This window comes from Oncorhynchus masou, chromosome 12 (genome assembly GCF_036934945.1).
Source record: "Oncorhynchus masou masou isolate Uvic2021 chromosome 12, UVic_Omas_1.1, whole genome shotgun sequence".
Lineage (NCBI taxonomy): Eukaryota > Metazoa > Chordata > Actinopteri > Salmoniformes > Salmonidae > Oncorhynchus > Oncorhynchus masou.
This window is the reverse complement of record NC_088223.1, coordinates 4,110,969-4,133,047: the sequence shown is the minus strand read 5'-3', so window position 1 is coordinate 4,133,047 and position 22,079 is coordinate 4,110,969. Positions and strand designations below refer to the sequence as shown.

At 43.8% G+C, this 22,079-nt stretch overlaps 1 protein-coding gene across 1 annotated transcript in view; it reads left to right on the top strand.

The window, feature by feature from the left end:
* LOC135549478 (CUB and sushi domain-containing protein 1-like) overlaps positions 1-22,079 on the top strand; it is a 1,027,892-nt gene that overhangs the window by 706,827 nt on the left and 298,986 nt on the right. Inside the window, 2 exon segments of the mRNA XM_064979475.1 lie at positions 4,452-4,565; positions 12,618-12,713. Coding sequence (XP_064835547.1) covers positions 4,452-4,565; positions 12,618-12,713 — 210 coding nt within the window.

Below are 22,079 nucleotides of genomic sequence, written 5' to 3'. Positions count from 1 at the left end.
GACCAGAGCCCTATTCCCTATATAGTGGTACTGCTATAGACCAGAGCCCTATTCCCTATATAGTGCACTACTTTAGACCAGAGCCCTATTCCCTATATAGTGGTACTGCTATAGACCAGAGCCCTATTCCCTATATAGTGCACTACTTTAGACCAGAGCCCTATTCCCTATATAGTGCACTACTATAGACCAGAGCCCTATTCCCTATATAGTGCACTACTTTAGACCAGAGACCTATTCCCTATAGAGTGCACTACTATAGACCAGAGCCCTATTCCCTATAGAGTGCACTACTATAGACCAGAGCCCTATTCCCTATAGAGTGCACTACTATAGACCAGAGCCCTATTCCCTATATAGTGCACTACTATAGACCAGAGCCCTATTCCCTATAGAGTGCACTACTATAGACCAGAGCCCTATTCCCTATATAGTGCACTACTATAGACCAGAGCCCTATTCCCTATATAGTGCACTACTTTAGACCAGAGCCCTATTCCCTATATAGTGGTACTGCTATAGACCAGAGCCCTATTCCCTATATAGTGCACTACTATAGACCAGAGCCCTATTCCCTATATAGTGCACTACTTTAGACCAGAGCCCTATTCCCTATATAGTGGTACTGCTATAGACCAGAGCCCTATTCCCTATATAGTGCACTACTATAGACCAGAGCCCTATTCCCTATATAGTGCACTACTTTAGACCAGAGCCCTATTCCCTATATAGTGCACTACTTTAGACCAGAGCCCTATTCCCTATATAGTGCACTACTTTAGACCAGAGCCCTATTCCCTATATAGTGCACTACTTTAGACCAGAGCCCTATTCCCTATATAGTGCACTACTTTAGACCAGAGCCCTATTCCCTATATAGTGGTACTGCTATAGACCAGAGCCCTATTCCCTATATAGTGCACTACTTTAGACCAGAGCCCTATTCCCTATATAGTGCACTACTTTAGACCAGAGCCCTATTCCCTATATAGTGGTACTGCTATAGACCAGAGCCCTATTCCCTATATAGTGCACTACTATAGACCAGAGCCCTATTCCCTATATAGTGCACTACTTTAGACCAGAGCCCTATTCCCTATATAGTGGTACTGCTATAGACCAGAGCCCTATTCCCTATATAGTGCACTACTATAGACCAGAGCCCTATTCCCTATGTAGTGCACTACTTTAGACCAGAGCCCTATTCCCTATATAGTGCACTACTTTAGACCAGAATGTCTGTCTGTCTGTCTGTCTGTCTGTCTGTCTGTCTGTCTGTCTGTCTGTCTGTCTGTCTGTCTGTCTGTCTGTCTGTCTGTCTGTCTGTCTGTCTGTCTGTCTGTCTGTCTGTCTGTCTGTCTGTCTGAATTGCAGACAGAAAGACAGACAGACATTCTTAATTGTAACCACAATATCACAAATAATTGAACAAAGACAACATGAGCAGATTAACTTGGTCAAAACATTTCTTCATTAATAAAAAGACAATCAGAAATCAATTATACTACTTATTCATTTTGATCCAAAGCCAGGAATGAGTGAGTCACTCTGCTCTGTGCTGACAAAAAATAGCTTGATGTTGAGGAAAAGTCTGCTAAATAGGCCAAACCGAAACTAATATTGTCTAAATAAACTAGTACATTTCATAAATAAAACAAACACAATCTGCCACCATCTACCACAAGTGTTTCAGCTTTAAACATTTAATTGAGGAACCACTGTGCGTACCCTCTCCCCGGCCTCTCCTTCCTCATCTCTCTCAGAGGGTACAGGGTGATAATGAGCTTTTTGCATTTGGCCAGTCTAATGACGGAGGATGAAGCCGAAATGGTTCCTTATCTCCTAAATAATGCACCTCATGGTCCATGATCAGAAGTAGTGCACTATATATAGGGAATAGGGTTCCATAGGGCTCTGGTCTAAAGTAGTGCACTATATATAGGGAATAGGGTGCCATAGGGTTCTGGTCTAAAGTAGTGCACTATATAGGGAATAGGGTTCCATAGGGCTCTGGTCTAAAGTAGTGCACTATATAGGGAATAGGGTTCCATAGGGCTCTGGTCTAAAGTAGTGCACTATATATAGGGAATAGGGTGCCATAGGGTTCTGGTCTAAAGTAGTGCACTATATAGGGAATAGGGTTCCATAGGGCTCTGGTCTAAAGTAGTGCACTATATAGGGAATAGGGTTCCATAGGGCTCTGGTCTAAAGTAGTGCACAATATATAGGGAATAGGGTTCCATAGGGCTCTGGTCTAAAGTAGTGTACTATATTGAAAATCGGGTTCTATAGGGCTCTGGTCTAAAGTAGTGTTCTATCTAGATGAGTCATGTGTAGATGAGTCATGTCTCTGTCTGAGTCTCATTTCTATTACTCTTCGATGAGTCATGTTTCTGTCAAGATGAGTCATGTAGATCAGTCATGTTTCTGTCTAGATGAGTCATGTTTCTGTCTAGATGAGTCATGTAGATCAGTCATGTTTCTGTCTAGATGAGTCATGTTTCTGTCTAGATGAGTCATGTTTCTGTCTAGATGAGTCATGTTTCTGTCTAGATGAGTCCTGTTTCTAACTAGATGAGTCACATTTATATCTAGATGAGTCATGTTTCTGTCTAGATAAGTCATGTTTCTAACTAGATGACTCATGTTTCTGTCTAGATGAGTCCTGTTTCTAACTAGATGACTCATGTTTCTGTCTAGATGAGTCATGTTTCTGTCTAGATGAGTCCTGTTTCTAACTAGATAGGGTCATGTTTCTATCTAGATGAGTCATGTTTCTGTCTAGATAAGTCATGTAGATCAGTCATGTTTCTTTCTAGATGAGTCATGTTTCTAACTAGATGAGTCATGTTTCTATCTAGATGAGTCATGTTTCTGTCTAGATGAGTCATGTAGATCAGTCATGTTTCTGTCTAGATGAGTCATGTTTCTAACTAGATGAGTCATGTTTCTAACTAGATGAGTCATGTTTCTATTTAGATGAGTCATGTTTCTGTCTAGATGAGTCATGTTTCTGTCTAGATGAGTCACATTTATATCTAGATGAGTCATGTTTCTATCTAGATGAGTCACATTTATATCTAGATGAGTCATGTTTCTGTCTAGATAAGTCATGTTTCTAACTAGATGACTCATGTTTCTGTCTAGATGAGTCCTGTTTCTAACTAGATGACTCATGTTTCTGTCTAGATGAGTCATGTTTCTGTCTAGATGAGTCCTGTTTCTAACTAGATAGGGTCATGTTTCTATCTAGATGAGTCATGTTTCTGTCTAGATAAGTCATGTAGATCAGTCATGTTTCTTTCTAGATGAGTCATGTTTCTAACTAGATGAGTCATGTTTCTATCTAGATGAGTCATGTTTCTGTCTAGATGAGTCATGTAGATCAGTCATGTTTCTGTCTAGATGAGTCATGTTTCTAACTAGATGAGTCATGTTTCTAACTAGATGAGTCATGTTTCTATTTAGATGAGTCATGTTTCTGTCTAGATTAGTCATGTTTCTGTCTAGATGAGTCACATTTATATCTAGATGAGTCATGTTTCTATCTAGATGAGTCACATTTATATCTAGATGAGTCATGTTTCTATCTAGATGAGTCACATTTATATCTAGATGAGTCATGTTTCTGTCTAGATGAGTCATGTTTCTGTCTAGATGAGTCATGTTTCGATGAGTCATGTTTCTGTCTAGATGAGTCATGTTTCTATCTAGATTAGTCATGTTTCTGTCTAGATGACTCATGTTTCGATGAGTCATGTTTCTGTCTAGATGAGTCATGTTTCTATCTAGATTAGTCATGTTTCTGTCTAGATGAGTCATGTTTCTGTCTAGATGACTCATGTTTCGATGAGTCATGTTTCTGTCTAGATGAGTCATGTTTCTATCTAGATGAGTCATGTTTCTGACTAGATGAGTCATGTTTCTGTCTAGATGACTCATGTTTCGATGAGTCATGTTTCTGTCTAGATGAGTCATGTTTCTATCTAGATTAGTCATGTTTCTGTCTAGATGAGTCATGTTTCTAACTAGATGAGTCATGTTTCTAACTAGATGAGTCATGTTTCTAACTAGATGAGTCATGTTTCTGTCAACATGAGTCATGTTTCTAACTAGATGAGTCATGTTTCTGTCTGAGTCTCATTTCTATCTAGATGACCCAGATCACTACGTATCCATCTACATCTCCTGCTCTGTCTGTCTGTCTGTCTGTCTGTCTGTCTGTCTGTCTGTCTGTCTGTCTGTCTGTCTGTCTGTCTGTCTGTGTCTCTCTCTCTCAGCATATTGCTTTCATCCATCTATTCAACCATTGGTGATCTTAGCAATCTCCTAAGGTGTTGAAATGTCAATTTATCAATATCGAGTTTCCTATGATGGTATAATTTGAAACAAGTATTTGATAATTGCATAACATTTAACTTCCTGTTTTCATTCTTCTCTGTCTTCTTCAGTGGTGTTCAGCCAGTTTGCGTTCTTCCAGACGGCTCTGAATGACGTAGTGGAAATCTACGACGGAGCAACGCAGCATTCCAGAGTCCTCAGTTCCCTGTCTGGGACACACACAGGTACACACACACACAGGTACACACACACAGGTACGCACACACAGGTACACACACAGGTACGCACACACAGGTACACACACAGGTACACACACACAGGTACACACACACAGGTACGCACACACAGGTACACACACACAGGTAGACACACAGGTAGACACACAGGTAGACACACACACACACACACACACACACACACAGGTACAGGTACGCACAGGTACACACACACAGGTACACACACAGGTACGCACACACAGGTACGCACACACAGGTACGCACACACAGGTAGACACACAGGTAGACACACAGGTAGACACACAGGTAGACACACAGGTAGACACACACACACACACACACACACACACACACACACACACACACACACACACACACACACACACACACACACACACACACACACACACACACACACACACACACACACACACACATACAGGTACACACACACAGGTACACACACACACAGGTACACACACACAGGTAAGCACACACAGGTACACACACACAGGTACACACACACAGGTACGCACACACAGGTAGACACACACAGGTACACACACACAGGTAGACACACAGGTAGACACACACACACACACACACACACACACACACAGGTACACACACACACAGGTACACACACAGGTAAACAAACACACGCGCAGACACACAGGTAGACACCAGCTGTGTGTGTGAGGGCGTACCAACCAGCTGTGTGTGTGAGGGCGAACCAACCAGCTGTGTGGAGGGCGTACCAACCAGCAGGGTGTGGGGGCGTACCAACCAGCTGTGTGTGGGGGCGTACCAACCAGCTGTGTGGGGGGCGTACCAACCAGCTGTGTGTGGGGAGGTTCCAACCAGCTGTGTGTGGGGACGTACCAACCAGCTGTGTGTGGAGGGCGTACCAACCAGCTGTGTGTGGAGGGCGTACCAACCAGCTGTGTGTGAAGGACGTACCAACCAGCTGTGTGTGAGGGCGTACCAACCATCTGTGTGTGGAGGGCATACCAACCAGCTGTGTGTGCAGGGCGTACCACCCAGCTGTATTGAGGGCGTACCAACCATCTGTGTGTGGAGGGCGTACCAACCAGCTGTGTGTGAGGGCGTACCAACCATCTGTGTGTGGAGGGCATACCAACCAGCTGTGTGTGAGGGCGTACCAACCAGCTGTGTGTGGAGGGCGTACCAACCAGCTGTATTGAGGGCGTACCAACCAGCTGTATTGAGGGCGTACCAACCAGCTGTGTGTGGAGGGCGTACCAACCAGCTGTGTTTAGGACGTACCAACCAGCTGTGTGTGGAGGGCTTACCAACCAGCTGTATTGAGGGCGTACCAACCAGCTGTGTGGGAGGGCCGGAGCGAGATAGCCGGAGAGAGAGTGCCGGAGATAGAGGCCCGGAGAGAGAGGCCCGGAGAGAGAGGCCCGGAGAGAGAGGGACAGAGAGAGAGGGATGATAGAGGGACAGAGAGAGAGGAAAAGAGAAGAGTGATATAGAGGAAGAGGAAGAGAGATTTAGAGTAAGAGTGAAGAGGGATTCAAAGGAAGAGAGAAGAGGGATTAAGAGGCAGAGAGAAGAGGGATTAAGAGGCAGAGGAAGAGAGAAGAGGGATTTAGAGGAAGAGGAAGAGGGATTAAGAGGCAGAGGAAGAGAGAAGAGGGATTTAGAGGCAGAGGGAGAGAGAAGAGGGATTTAGAGGCAGAGGAAGAGAGAAGAGGGATTTAGAGGATGAGGAAGAGGGATTTAGAGGAAGAGGAAGAGGAAGAGAGAAGACAGTGAGATCAAGAAAAATCCTCCAATCTTATAGTGCAATTTTCCATCTCTCATTGCCTCCATGACAGACAGGATAAACCTCCAGGTTCCTGTCAGCAGCTACAGAATACACCTTTTACAGCTCCATAAACAGACAGAGAGGGATACATAAAGTGGTCTTGGCAGCTCCGTAGTCTCTAACCAAGCATATCAAATCAAAATAAAATCAAATTGTATTGGTCGCATACTCATGTTTAGCAGATGTTATTGCGGGTGTAGTGAAATGCTTGTGTTTCTAGCTCCAACAGTACAGTGATATCTAACTAAATGCTTGTGTTCCTAGCTCCAACAGTACAGTAATATCTAACTAAATGCTTGTGTTTCTAGCTCCAACAGTACAGTGATATCTAACTAAATGATTGTGTTTCTAGCTCCAACAGTGCAGTAATATCTAACTAAATGCTTGTGTTTCTAGCTCCAACAGTACAGTGATATCTAACTAAATGCTTGTGTTTCTAGCTCCAACAGTACAGTAATATCTAACTAAATGCTTGTGTTCCTAGCTCCAACAGTACAGTGATATCTAACTAAATGCTTGTGTTTCTAGCTCCAACAGTACAGTAGTATCTAACTAAATGCTTGTGTTTCTAGCTCCAACAGTGCAGTAATATCTAACTAAATGCTGGTGTTCCTAGCTCCAACAGTACAGTGATATCTAACTAAATGCTTGTGTTTCTAGCTCCAACAGTGTAGTAATATCTAACTAAATGCTGGTGTTCCTAGCTCCAACAGTACAGTGATATCTAACTAAATGCTTGTGTTTCTAGCTCCAACAGTGTAGAAATATCTAACTAAATGCTTGTGTTTCTAGCTCCAACAGTGTAGTAATATCTAACTAAATGCTTGTGTTTCTAGCTCCAACAGTGTAGTAATATCTAACTAAATGCTTGTGTTTCTAGCTCCAACAGTACAGTGATATCTAACTAAATGCTTGTGTTTCTAGCTCCAACAGTGTAGTAATATCTAACTAAATACTTGTGGTCCTAGCTCCAACAGTAATATCTAACTAAATGATTGTGTTTCTAGCTCCAACAGTGTAGTAATATCTAACTTAAATGCTTGTGTTCCAGGCTCCAACAGTGTTGTAATATCTAACTAAATGCTTGTGTTCCTAGCTCCACAGTACAGTAATATCTAACTAAATACTTGTGTTCCTAGCTCCAACAGTAATATCTAACTAAATGCTTGTGTTTCTAGCTCCAACAGTACAGTAATATCTAACTAAATGCTTGTGTTTCTAGCTCCAACAGTACAGTGATATCTAACTAAATACTTGTGTTTCTAGCTCCAACAGTGCAGTAGTATCTAACAATACACACAAATCTAAAAGTAAAAGAATGGAATGAAATAGATTGAACAATGTGGGAGTGGCTTTGACTAATATAGAGTAGAATAGAATACAGTATATACAGGTGAGATGAGTAAAGCAGTATGCAAACATTATTTAATCATTTTTAAGGTGGCCAGTGATTCCAAGTCTATGTATATGGGCAGCAGCCTCTTAGGGTTACGTAAGAAGTTGGAAGCCTGTGTCCGTGATGGTGGTAGCTATTTAACAGTCTGATGGCCCTGAGATAGAAGCTGTTTTTCAGTCTCTCGGTCCCAGCTTTGATGCACCTGTACTGACCTCGCATTCTGGATAATAGCGGGGTGAACAGGCAGTGGCTCGGGTGGGTGTTGTCCTTGATGATCTGTATGGCCTTCCTGTAACATCGGGTGGTCTAGGTGTCCTGGAGGGCAGGTAGTTTGCCCCCGGTGATGCGTTGTGCAGACCACCCCACCCTCTGGAGAGCCCAACAGTTTTGGTTGGAGCAGTTGCTGTACCAGGCGGTGATACAGCCCGCCAGGATGCTGTGCATCTGTAGAAGTTTGTGAGGGTTTTAGGTGACAAGACAAATTTCGTCAGCATCCTGAGGTTGAAGAGGCGCTGTTGCACCTTCTTCACCACACTGTCTGTCAGATGGTCAGTGATGTGTATGCCGAGGAACTTGAAGCTTTTTACCTTCTCTACTGCGGTCCCGTCGATGTGGTTAGGGGGGTGTTCCCTCTGCTGTTTCCTGAAGTCCACCATCAGTTCCTTCGTTGATGTTGATGTTTTCCTTTCATTCTCCCAGGGCCCTCACCTCCTCCCTGTAGGCCGTCTCGTCATTGTTGGTAATCATGCCTACTACTGTTGTTTCATTGAGTTGGAGGCGTGCGTGGCCACACAGTCATGGGTGAACAGGGAGTACAGGAGGGTCTGAGCACGCACCCTTGTGGGGCCCCTGTGTTGAAGATCAGCAAAGTGGAGCTGTTGTTTCCTACCCTCACCACCTGAGGGCGGCTCGTCAGTTGCACAGGGCGGGGTTGAGACCCAGGGCCTCCGGCTTGATGATGAGCTTGGAGAGAGGAGGTTACTATATGGTGTTGAATCCTAAGCTATAGTCAATGAATATCATTCTTACATGGGTATTCCTCTTGTCCAGATGGGTTAGGGAAGTGTGCAGAGTTTTTATTTTATTTAACCAGGCAAGTCAGTTAAGAACAAATTATTATTTTCAATGACGGCCTGGGAACAGTGGGTTAACTGCCTGTTCAGGGGCAGAACGACAGGGTTTTGTCAGCTCGGGGGTTTGAACTTGCAACCTTCCGTTTACTAGTCCAACGCTCTAACCACTAGGCTACCCTGCCGCCCCAGGCAGAGTAATGGCGATTGCATCGTCTGTGGGTCTATTGGGGCAGTAAGCAAATGTAAGTGGGTCTGATACACTCTGGTATCAGGTAGAGGTGATATAATCCTGAGCAAACATCTTGTAGCGCATGAAGAAGTGAGTTCTACGCGGAGATAGTCATTTAGTTCAGTTTCTTTCATTTTCTTGGGTAATGAAATGAGAAATGCTGTACATCTTGAAGAAAGTATATCTTGAAGATGCTGTATATCTTAAAGAAAGTGGGGACAACAGACTGTGATAGGGAGAGACTGAATATGTCTGTAAAAACAGTCAGTTGGGCTGTGCTGCTCTGCGGGCATGGCTGGGGATGCCGTCTGTGCAGGCAGCCTTGCAAGGGTTAACGCGCTCAAATTAATTACTTACATCAGCCACGGAGTCGGTGGCACAGTCCTTGTTAGTGGGCCGCGTCGACATAGACCATTGGAGGCTGCTGTTCTGCCTTGCCGATGAAAACCCATGTCCTCATTCAGGCACGACTCAGTGAAACATAAGATATTTTTATATGTTTTTAATGTCCTTTTGGTCTCAAAAAAAGAGCTCATCCAGTTTATTCTCCAGTGATTTCACATTAGAACGGAGGGTAGAGGTGGATTATCAGAATCGCTGACGTAGTCTTGCAAGTAGATGCATCTCACATTTACATTACATTTAAGTCATTTAGCAGACGCTCTTATCCAGAGCGACTTACAAATTGGTGAATTCACCTTCTGACATCCAGTGGAACAGCCACTTTACAATAGTGCATCTAAATCATTAAGGGGGGGGGGGGGGGTGAGAAGGATTACTTATCCTATCCTAGGTATTCCTTGAAGAGGTGGGGTTTCAGGTGTTTGGGCTCCAGGAAGATCATCCTTTGCGTTCGACTCAATAAAGAAAAAAATCCTTGTCCAGATCGAGGTGAGAAATCACCTGTCTTATGTCGGTCACAGTAAACAATGGAAACATTATGTACAATTGGAGTCAAACTGCGGACTGTAGCAGTACCAGACACTCCATCACATCCCAAATGGCAACCCTTTTTCCTATAATAGTGCATATTGGTCAAATCTAGTGCACTAAATACTGCAGGGAATAGAGTGGAATTTGGGACACAGCCAACTGATGATCTCCCGCCTGCTCTTTCCACACCTACTCTGTCTGTGTTAATACCTGTCACCATAGCGATTCTTAAACACTGTCGCCATGACGGCGCACTGAGCACATCCTGTAATATACTACCCAGCATGCTGTAGGGCCCCGCAGCGGAATCAGTGTAACCGTGGTGACGACAGAGCAGGACGGGCCATGTTGGGCGCTGTCTCCGGCTGCTTGGTGTGACTGCCAACACTGTGTACAACACAGCTTCACCTATCAAGTCACTGCTTCCAGCCCGGACAACTTCACCACCTCCCTTTCTCTCTTTTGTTTGTTTACATGTATTTTATGTGTAAATTTGTTTTGGGCTTTGTCCCCGTTACATGACATATTGTGGATTATTAAACCCCTCTATTACGTATTCCTGCGCCTGTCTCCGATCCTTGTACAACCTGACACTATGCCATCGAAAGGAACATAAAATTCAACATCCCAATTAGGATTTGGCTGAAAATACTTGAATCAGTTATAGAACCCATTGCCCTTTATGGTTGTGAGGTCTGGGGTCCGCTCACCAACCAAGAATTCACAAAATGGGACAAACACCAAATTGAGACTCTGCAAGCAGAATTCTGCAAAAATGTCCTCTGTGAACAATGTAAAACACCAAATAATGCAGAGTAGAATTAGGCCGATACCTGCTAATTATCAAAATCCAGGAAAGAGATGTTAAATTCTACAACAACATAAAAGCAAGCGATTCCCAAACCTTCCATAACAAAGCCATCACTTACAGAGAAATTAACCTGTAGAAGAGTCCCCTAAGCAAGCTGGTCCTGGATACAATTAGACCAAAACAAATCATGAGAAAACAAAAAGATCATTACTTGACGCAATTGGAAAGAATTAACAAAAAAACAGAGCAAACTCGAATGCTATTTGGCCCTACACAGAGAGTATACAGGGGCAGAATACCTGACCACTGTGACTGACCCAAACTTAAGGAAAGCTTTGACTATGTACAGACTCAGTGAGCATAGCCTTGCTATTGAGAAAGGCCGCCGTAGGCAGACATGGCTCTCAAGAGAAGACAGGCTATGTGCTCACTGCCCACAAAATGAGGTGGAAACTGAGCTGCACTTCCTAACCTCCTGCCCAATGTATGACCATATTAGAGAGACATATTTCCCTCAGATTAGACAGATCCACAAAGAATTAGAAAACAAACACAATTTTGATAAACTCCCACATCTACTGGGTGAAATATCACAGTGTGACATCACAGCAGCAAGATTTGTGACCTGTTGCCACAAGAAAAGGTCAACCAGTGAAGAACAAACACCATTGTAAATACAACCATTATTTATGTTTATTTTCCCTTTTGTATTTAAACTATTTGCATATAATATGACATTTGAAATGTCTCTCTTCTTTTGGAACATTGTTTTCATAGTTTTTTCACTTTTGTTTGATTTATTTCACAATGTAAACATATATTTCCAGATATATAGCCCTTATATTGAAATTGAAGAGAATTGAGAGACAGACAGAGAGACAGCTCACACCAATATAATCCTGTGTGTCTACTTATAGTAAATACATGCTTCTCTGGAGACATGCAGGGGGGGGGATAATGTAGGAGAGACGAGAGCTGACGACCTCTGACTGGATGGAGGTCAACGTATCTGTGACCCTTTCTACACATTTACAGTATTTTGGTCTGTCAAATTGAAACACGAACAGAAACTCACTGCAGACAGAAAACTGCCAGCCAATGCATGTAGGAAACTAGGGAAGACCGAGTGACTGTGAAAAGCTAGAAATGATATTCAGGTCCAATACTACACCTTGTGCTCAGGCTCAGCTGCTACTAACTTACCCCCAGGGGTTGATGATGTCATGACTTTGTTTTGGCTTCATCTCAGGATTCATACAGGTAGTTTAATACCTTTGTTTTGACCTTACCTGTTTCCCACACATAGGTGGATAACTTCAACATTGTTCCTGTGTTTTATGTTGGTTTATCTGTCTCTCTCACTCTACTCTCTCACTCTACTCTCTCACTCCACTCTCTCACTCTACTCTCTCCATTCTCTCACTCCACTCTCTCTCCACTCTCACTCCACTCTCACACTCCACTCTCTCTCTCTCTCACTCCTCTCACACTCTCACTCCACTCTCTCACTCATCTCGCTCACTCCTCTCGCTCACTCTCACTCGCTCACTCTCACTCGCTCACTCCACTCGCTCACTCCACTCGCTCACTCCACTCGCTCACTCCTCTCACTCTCTCACTCCACTCTCTCACTCCACTCTCTCACTCCACTCTCACACTCCACTCTCACACTCCACTCTCACACTCCACTCTCACACTCCTCTCACTCTCTCACTCCACTCTCTCACTCCACTCTCTCACTCCACTCTCTCACTCTATTCTCAGGAGAGTCGCTGCCATTGGCAACATCCAATCAGGTTCTGATCCGATTCACCTCCAAAGGCCAATCCAGCTCCAAAGGATTCCACCTGGTGTATCAAGGTAACACACACACACACACACACACACACACACACGAGTACATCTCACCCCTCTCTGTACCTCTCAGCCTGTTCTAACAACATTGTTACCCTACTTTAATTATGTATCTAACTATGTTTAACTGTGCTAAAGGGTAAACTATAGGTCTCTAACCAAGTTTAACTGTACTAAATGGTTAACTATAGGTCTCTAACCATGTTTAACTGTACTAAAGGGTTAACTATAGGTCTCTAACCATGTTTAACTGTACTAAAGGGTGAACTATAGGTCTCTAACCAAGTTTAACTGTACTAAAGGGTTAACTATAGGTCTCTAACCAAGTTTAACTGTACTAAAGGGTTAACTATAGGTCTCTAACCAAGTTTAACTGTACTAAAGGCTAAACTACAAGACTGTAACCTACTTTAATTATGTCTCTAACTATGTTTAACTGTGCTAAAGGGTAAACTATATGTCTCTATCTACATGGTTTAACTGTGCTAAAGGGTAAACTATAGGTCTCTAACCAAGTTTAACTGTACTAAAGGGTCAACTATATGTCTCTATCTACATGGTTTAACTGTACTAAAGGGTCAACTATATGTCTCTATCTACATGGTTTAACTGTGCTAAAGGGTAAACCATATGTCTCTAGATAATAAAAAAAGATGATCCGTCTTTACATGCCTAAAACAGAAGGAATATAATATCTATTGTTACAGGAAACTCATTCTATACATAGAGGGAAAATACCTTGGTTACTTTTCCCGTGGGTGAAGACACTCAAAATGGGTGATGATATTATTTCTAACTTCTTACCATCCAAACATATGGACCGTATGTCATTGGACCGTATGTCATTGGACCGTATGTTATCGGACCGTATGTTATTACCCCGTATGTCATTGGACAGTATGTCATTGGACCGTATGTCATTGGACCGTATGTCATTGGACCGTATGTCATTGGACCGTATGATATTGGACCGTATGTTATTGGACCGTATGTTATTGGACCATATGTTATTGGACCGTATGTTATTGGACCGTATGTTATCGGACCGTATGTTATCGGTCCGTATGTTATTGGACCGTATGTTATTGGACCGTATGTTATTGGACCGTATGTTATTGGACCGTATGTTATTGGATCGTATGTTACTGGACCGTATGTTACAGGACCGTATGTTACCGGACCGTATGTTATCGGACCGTATGTTATCGGACCGTATGTTATCGGACCGTATGTTATTACCCCGTATGTTATCGGACCGTATGTTATTGGACCGTATGTTATCGGACCGTATGTTATTGGACCGTATGTTATCGGACCGTATGTTACCGGACCGTATGTTATCGGACCGTATGTTATCGGACCGTATGTTATCGGACCGTATGTTATCGGACCGTATGTTATCGGACCGTATGTTATCGGACCGTATGTTATTGGACCGTATGTCATTGGACCGTATGTTATTAACCCGTATGTCATTGGACCGTATGTTATTGGATCGTATGTTATTGGATCGTATGTTATTACCCCGTATGTCATTGGACCGTATGTTATTAACCCGTATGTTATTGTACCGTATGTCATTGTACCGTATGTCATTGGACCGTATGTTATTGGACCGTATGTTATCGGACCGTATGTTATCGGACCGTATGTTATTACCCCGTATGTTATCGGACCGTATGTTATTGGACCGTATGTTATCGGACCGTATGTTATTGGACCGTATGTTATCGGACCGTATGTTACCGGACCGTATGTTATCGGACCGTATGTTATCGGACCGTATGTTATCGGACCGTATGTTATCGGACCGTATGTTATCGGACCGTATGTTATCGGACCGTATGTTATTGGATCGTATGTTATTGGATCGTATGTTATTACCCCGTATGTCATTGGACCGTATGTTATTAACCCGTATGTTATTGTACCGTATGTCATTGTACCGTATGTCATTGGACCGTATGTTATTGGACCGTATGTCATTGGACCGTATGTCATTGGACCGTATGATATTGGACCGTATGTTATTGGACCGTATGTTATTGGACCGTATGTTATTGGACCGTATGTTATTGGACCGTATGTTATCGGACCGTATGTTATCGGTCCGTATGTTATTGGACCGTATGTTATTGGACCGTATGTTATTGGACCGTATGTTATTGGACCGTATGTTATTGGATCGTATGTTACTGGACCGTATGTTACAGGACCGTATGTTACCGGACCGTATGTTATCGGACCGTATGTTATCGGACCGTATGTTATTACCCCGTATGTTATCGGACCGTATGTTATCGGACCGTATGTTATCGGACCGTATGTTATTGGACCGTATGTTACCGGACCGTATGTTATCGGACCGTATGTTATCGGACCGTATGTTATCGGACCGTATGTTATCGGACCGTATGTTATCGGACCGTATGTTATCGGACCGTATGTTATCGGACCGTATGTTATTGGACCGTATGTCATTGGACCGTATGTTATTAACCCGTATGTCATTGGACCGTATGTTATTGGATCGTATGTTATTGGATCGTATGTTATTACCCCGTATGTCATTGGACCGTATGTTATTAACCCGTATGTTATTGTACCGTATGTCATTGTACCGTATGTCATTGGACCGTATGTTATTGGACCGTATGTTATTGGACCGTATGTTATTAACCCGTATGTTATTACCCCGTATGTCATTGGACCGTATGTTATTAACCCGTATGTTATTGTACCGTATGTCATTGTACCGTATGTCATTGGACCGTATGTTATTGGACCGTATGTTATTGGATCGTATGTTATTAACCCGTATGTTATTACCCCGTATGTTATTACCCCGTATGTTATTGGACCGTATGTTATCGGACCGCATGTTATTGGACCGTATGTTATCGGACCGTATGTTATCGGACCGTATGTTATTGGACCGTATGTTATTACCCCGTATGTTATTAACCCGTATGTCATTGGACCATATGTTATTAACCCGTATGTTAATAACCCGTATGTTATTACCCCGTATGTTATTACCCCGTATGTCATTGGACCGTATGTTATTAACCCGTATGTTATTGGACCGTATGTTATTACCCCGTATGTTATTGGACCGTATGTTATTACCCCGTATGTTATTGGACCGTATGTTATTAACCCGTATGTTATTAACCCGTATGTTATTACCCCGTATGTCATTGGACCGTATGTTATTAACCCGTATGTTATTACCCCGTATGTCATTGGACCGCATGTTATTGGACCGTATGTTATTGGACCGTATGTTATTAACCCGTATGTTATTGGACCGTATGTCATTGGACCGTATGTTATTGGACCGTATGTTATTAACCCGTATGTTATTAACCTGTATGTTATTGGACCGTATGTTATTGGATCGTATGTTATTAACCCGTATGTTATTAACCTGTATGTTATTACCCCGTATGTCATTGGACCGTATGTCATTGGACCGTATGTTATTGGACCGTATGTTATTGGACCGTATGTTATTGGACCGTATGTTATTGGACCGTATGTTATTGGACCGTATGTTATTAACCTGTATGTTATTACCCCGTATGTCATTGGACCGTATGTTATTGGACCGTATGTTATTGGACCGTATGTTATTGGACCGTATGTTATTGGACCGTATGTTATTAACCCGTATGTTATTACCCCGTATGTTATTGGACCGTATGTCATTACCCTGTATGTTATTGGACCGTATGTTATTGGACCGTATGTTATTAACCCGTATGTTATTAACCTGTATGTTATTGGACCGTATGTTATTGGACCGTATGTTATTGGACCGTATGTTATTGGACCGTATGTCATTACCCTGTATGTTATTGGACCGTATGTTATTAACCCGTATGTTATTACCCCGTATGTTATTGGACCGTATGTCATTACCCTGTATGTTATTGGACCGTATGTTATTGGACCGTATGTTATTACCCCGTATGTTATTGGACCGTATGTTATTACCCCGTATGTTATTACCCCGTATGTTATTAGACCGTATGTTATTGGACCGTATGTTATTACCTCGTATGTTATTGGACCGAATGTTATTGGACCGTATGTTATTACCTCGTATGTTATTACCCCGTATGTTATTGGACCGTATGTCATTACCCTGTATGTTATTGGACCGTATGTTATTGGACCGTATGTTATTAACCCGTATGTTATTACCCCGTATGTTATTGGACCGTATGTTACCGGACCGTATGTTATCGGACCGTATGTTATCGGACCGTATGTTATCGGACCGTATGTTATTACCCCGTATGTTATCGGACCGTATGTTATCGGACCGTATGTTATCGGACCGTATGTTATTGGACCGTATGTTACCGGACCGTATGTTATCGGACCGTATGTTATCGGACCGTATGTTATCGGACCGTATGTTATCGGACCGTATGTTATCGGACCGTATGTTATCGGACCGTATGTTATCGGACCGTATGTTATTGGACCGTATGTCATTGGACCGTATGTTATTAACCCGTATGTCATTGGACCGTATGTTATTGGATCGTATGTTATTGGATCGTATGTTATTACCCCGTATGTCATTGGACCGTATGTTATTAACCCGTATGTTATTGTACCGTATGTCATTGTACCGTATGTCATTGGACCGTATGTTATTGGACCGTATGTTATTGGACCGTATGTTATTAACCCGTATGTTATTACCCCGTATGTCATTGGACCGTATGTTATTAACCCGTATGTTATTGTACCGTATGTCATTGTACCGTATGTCATTGGACCGTATGTTATTGGACCGTATGTTATTGGATCGTATGTTATTAACCCGTATGTTATTACCCCGTATGTTATTACCCCGTATGTTATTGGACCGTATGTTATCGGACCGCATGTTATTGGACCGTATGTTATCGGACCGTATGTTATCGGACCGTATGTTATTGGACCGTATGTTATTACCCCGTATGTTATTAACCCGTATGTCATTGGACCATATGTTATTAACCCGTATGTTAATAACCCGTATGTTATTACCCGTATGTTATTACCCGTATGTCATTGGACCGTATGTTATTAACCCGTATGTTATTGGACCGTATGTTATTACCCGTATGTTATTGGACCGTATGTTATTACCCGTATGTTATTGGACCGTATGTTATTAACCCGTATGTTATTAACCCGTATGTTATTACCCCGTATGTCATTGGACCGTATGTTATTAACCCGTATGTTATTACCCCGTATGTCATTGGACCGCATGTTATTGGACCGTATGTTATTGGACCGTATGTTATTAACCCGTATGTTATTGGACCGTATGTCATTGGACCGTATGTTATTGGACCGTATGTTATTAACCCGTATGTTATTAACCTGTATGTTATTGGACCGTATGTTATTGGATCGTATGTTATTAACCCGTATGTTATTAACCTGTATGTTATTACCCCGTATGTCATTGGACCGTATGTCATTGGACCGTATGTTATTGGACCGTATGTTATTGGACCGTATGTTATTGGACCGTATGTTATTGGACCGTATGTTATTGGACCGTATGTTATTAACCTGTATGTTATTACCCCGTATGTCATTGGACCGTATGTTATTGGACCGTATGTTATTGGACCGTATGTTATTGGACCGTATGTTATTGGACCGTATGTTATTGGACCGTATGTTATTAACCCGTATGTTATTACCCCGTATGTTATTGGACCGTATGTCATTACCCTGTATGTTATTGGACCGTAAGTTATTGGACCGTATGTTATTAACCCGTATGTTATTAACCTGTATGTTATTGGACCGTATGTTATTGGACCGTATGTTATTGGACCGTATGTTATTGGACCGTATGTCATTACCCTGTATGTTATTGGACCGTATGTTATTAACCCGTATGTTATTACCCCGTATGTTATTGGACCGTATGTCATTACCCTGTATGTTATTGGACCGTATGTTATTGGACCGTATGTTATTACCCCGTATGTTATTGGACCGTATGTTATTACCCCGTATGTTATTACCCCGTATGTTATTAGACCGTATGTTATTGGACCGTATGTTATTACCTCGTATGTTATTGGACCGAATGTTATTGGACCGTATGTTATTACCTCGTATGTTATTACCCCGTATGTTATTGGACCGTATGTCATTACCCTGTATGTTATTGGACCGTATGTTATTGGACCGTATGTTATTAACCCGTATGTTATTACCCCGTATGTTATTGGACCGTATGTTATTACCCCGTATGTTATTACCCCGTATGTTATTACCCCGTATGTCATTACCCCGTATGTTATTGGACCGTATGTTATTGGACCATATGTTATTGGACCGTATGTTATTGTACCGTATGTTTAGGTATTTAGGTAGCCTGGGTTTCACTTTGTATTTCGTGGGTGATTGTTCCTGTCTCTGTGTAGTTTCACCAGATAGGCTGTAATTAGGTTTCACGTTCCGTTTTGTTGTTTTTTGTATTTGTATCAGTTATTTCATGTACCGCGTTTGTTCCATTAAAAAACATGAGTAACCAACACGCTGCATTTCGGTCCGATTCTCTTTCGACAAACGAAGAACGTCGTTACAGAATCACCCACCATAGACGGACCGAGCAGCGTGTTAACAGGCAGCTGGAGCAGCGAAGGGAGGACGTTATGGACAGCAGAGGCTTGGAGTATACGACGTGGGAAGAAATAGACATTTACATTACATTTAAGTCATTTGGCAGACGCTCTTATCCAGAGCGACTTACAAATTGGTGAATTCACCTTATGACATCCAGTGGAACAGCCACTTTACAATATTGCATCTAAATCATTTAATGGGGGGGGGGGGGTGAGAAGGATTACTTTATCCTATTCCTTAAAGAGGTGGGGTTTCAGGTGTCTCTGGAAGGTGGTGATTGACTCCGCTGTCCTGGCGCCGTGAGGGAGTTTGTTCCACCATTGGGGGGCCAGAGCAGCGAACAGTTTTGACTGGGCTGAGCGGGAACTGTACTTCCTCAGTGGTAGGGAGGCGAGCAGGCCAGAGGTGGATGAACGCAGTGCCCTTGTTTTGGTGTAGGGCCTGATCAGAGCCTGGAGGTACTGCGGTGCCGTTCCCCTCACAGCTCCGTAGGCAAGCACCATGGTCTTGTAGCGGATGCGAGCTTCAACTGGAAGCCAGTGGAGAGAGCGGAGGAGCAGGGTGACGTGAGAGAACTTGGGAAGGTTGAACACCAGACGGGCTGCGGCGTTCTGGATGAGTTGTAGGGGTTTAATGGCACAGGCAGGGAGCCCAGCCAACAGCGAGTTGCAGTAATCCAGACGGGAGATGACAAGTGCCTGGATTAGGACCTGCGCCGCTTCCTGTGTGAGGCAGGGTCGTACTCTGCGGATGTTGTAGAGCATGAACCTACAGGAACGGGTCACTGCCTTGATGTTAGTTGAGAACAACAGGGTGTTGTCCAGGATCACGCCAAGGTTCTTAGCGCTCTGGGAGGAGGACACAATGGAGTTGTCAACCGTGATGGCGAGATCATGGAACGGGCAGTCCTTCCCCGGGAGGAAGAGCAGCTCCGTCTTGCCGAGGTTCAGCTTGAGGTGGTGATCCGTCATCCACACTGATATGTCTGCCAGACATGCAGAGATGCGATTCGCCACCTGGTCATCAGAAGGGGGAAAGGAGAAGATTAATTGTGTGTCGTCTGCATAGCAATGATAGGAGAGACCATGTGAGGTTATGACAGAGCCAAGTGACTTGGTGTATAGCGAGAATAGGAGAGGGCCTAGAACAGAGCCCTGGGGGACACCAGTGGTGAGAGCGCGTGGTGAGGAGACAGATTCTCGCCACTCCACCTGGTAGGAGCGACCTGTCAGGTAAGACGCAATCCAAGCGTGGGCCGCGCCGGAGATGCCCAACTCGGAGAGGGTGGAGAGGAGGATCTGATGGTTCACAGTATCGAAGGCAGCCGATAGGTCTAGAAGGATGAGAGCAGAGGAGAGAGAGTTAGCTTTAGCAGTGCGGAGCGCCTCCGTGATACAGAGAAGAGCAGTCTCAGTTGAATGACTAGTCTTGAAACCTGACTGATTTGGATCAAGAAGGTCATTCTGAGAGAGATAGCGGGAGAGCTGGCCAAGGACGGCACGTTCAAGAGTTTTGGAGAGAAAATAAAGAAGGGATACTGGTCTGTAGTTGTTGACATCGGAGGGATCGAGTGTAGGTTTTTTCAGAAGGGGTGCAACACTCGCTCTCTTGAAGACGGAAGGGACGTAGCCAGCGGTCAGGGATGAGTTGATGAGCGAGGTGAGGTAAGGGAGAAGGTCTCCGGAAATGGTCTGGAGAAGAGAGGAGGGGATAGGGTCAAGCGGGCAGGTTGTTGGGCGGCCGGCCGTCACAAGAAGCGAGATTTCATCTGGAGAGAGAGGGGAGAAAGAGGTCAGAGCACAGGGTAGGGCAGTGTGAGCAGAACCAGCGGTGTCGTTTGACTTAGCAAACGAGGATCGGATGTCGTCGACCTTCTTTTCAAAATGGTTGACGAAGTCATCTGCGGAGAGGGAGGAGGGGGAGGAGGATTCAGGAGGGAGGAGAAAGTGGCAAAGAGCTTCCTAGGGTTAGAGGCAGATGCTTGGAATTTAGAGTGGTAGAAAGTGGCTTTAGCAGCAGAGACAGAGGAGGAAAATGTAGAGAGGAGGGAGTGAAAGGATGCCAGGTCCGCAGGGAGGCGAGTTTTCCTCCATTTCCACTCGGCTGCCCGGAGCCCTGTTCTGTGAGCTCGCAATGAGTCGTCGAGCCACGGAGCGGGAGGGGAGGACCGAGCCGGCCTGGAGGATAGGGGACATAGAGAGTCAAAGGATGCAGAAAGGGAAGAGAGGAGGGTTGAGGAGGCAGAATCAGGAGATAGGTTGGAGAAGGTTGAGCAGAGGGAAGAGATGATAGGATGGAGGAGGAGAGAGTAGCGGGGGAGAGAGCAAAGGTTGGGACGGCGCGATACCATCCGAGTAGGGGCAGTGTGGGAAGTGTTGGATGAGAGCGAGAGGGAAAAGGATACAAGGTAGTGGTCGGAGACTTGGAGGGGAGTTGCAATGAGGTTAGTGGAAGAACAGCATCTAGTAAAGATGAGGTCGAGCGTATTGCCTGCCTTGTGAGTAGGGGGGGAAGGTGAGAGGGTGAGGTCAAAAGAGGAGAGGAGTGGAAAGAAGGAGGCAGAGAGGAATGAGTCAAAGGTAGACGTGGGGAGGTTAAAGTCGCCCAGGACTGTGAGAGGTGAGCCTTCCTCAGGAAAGGAGCTTATCAAGGCATCAAGCTCATTGATGAACTCTCCAAGGGAACCTGGAGGGCGATAAATGATAAGGATGTTAA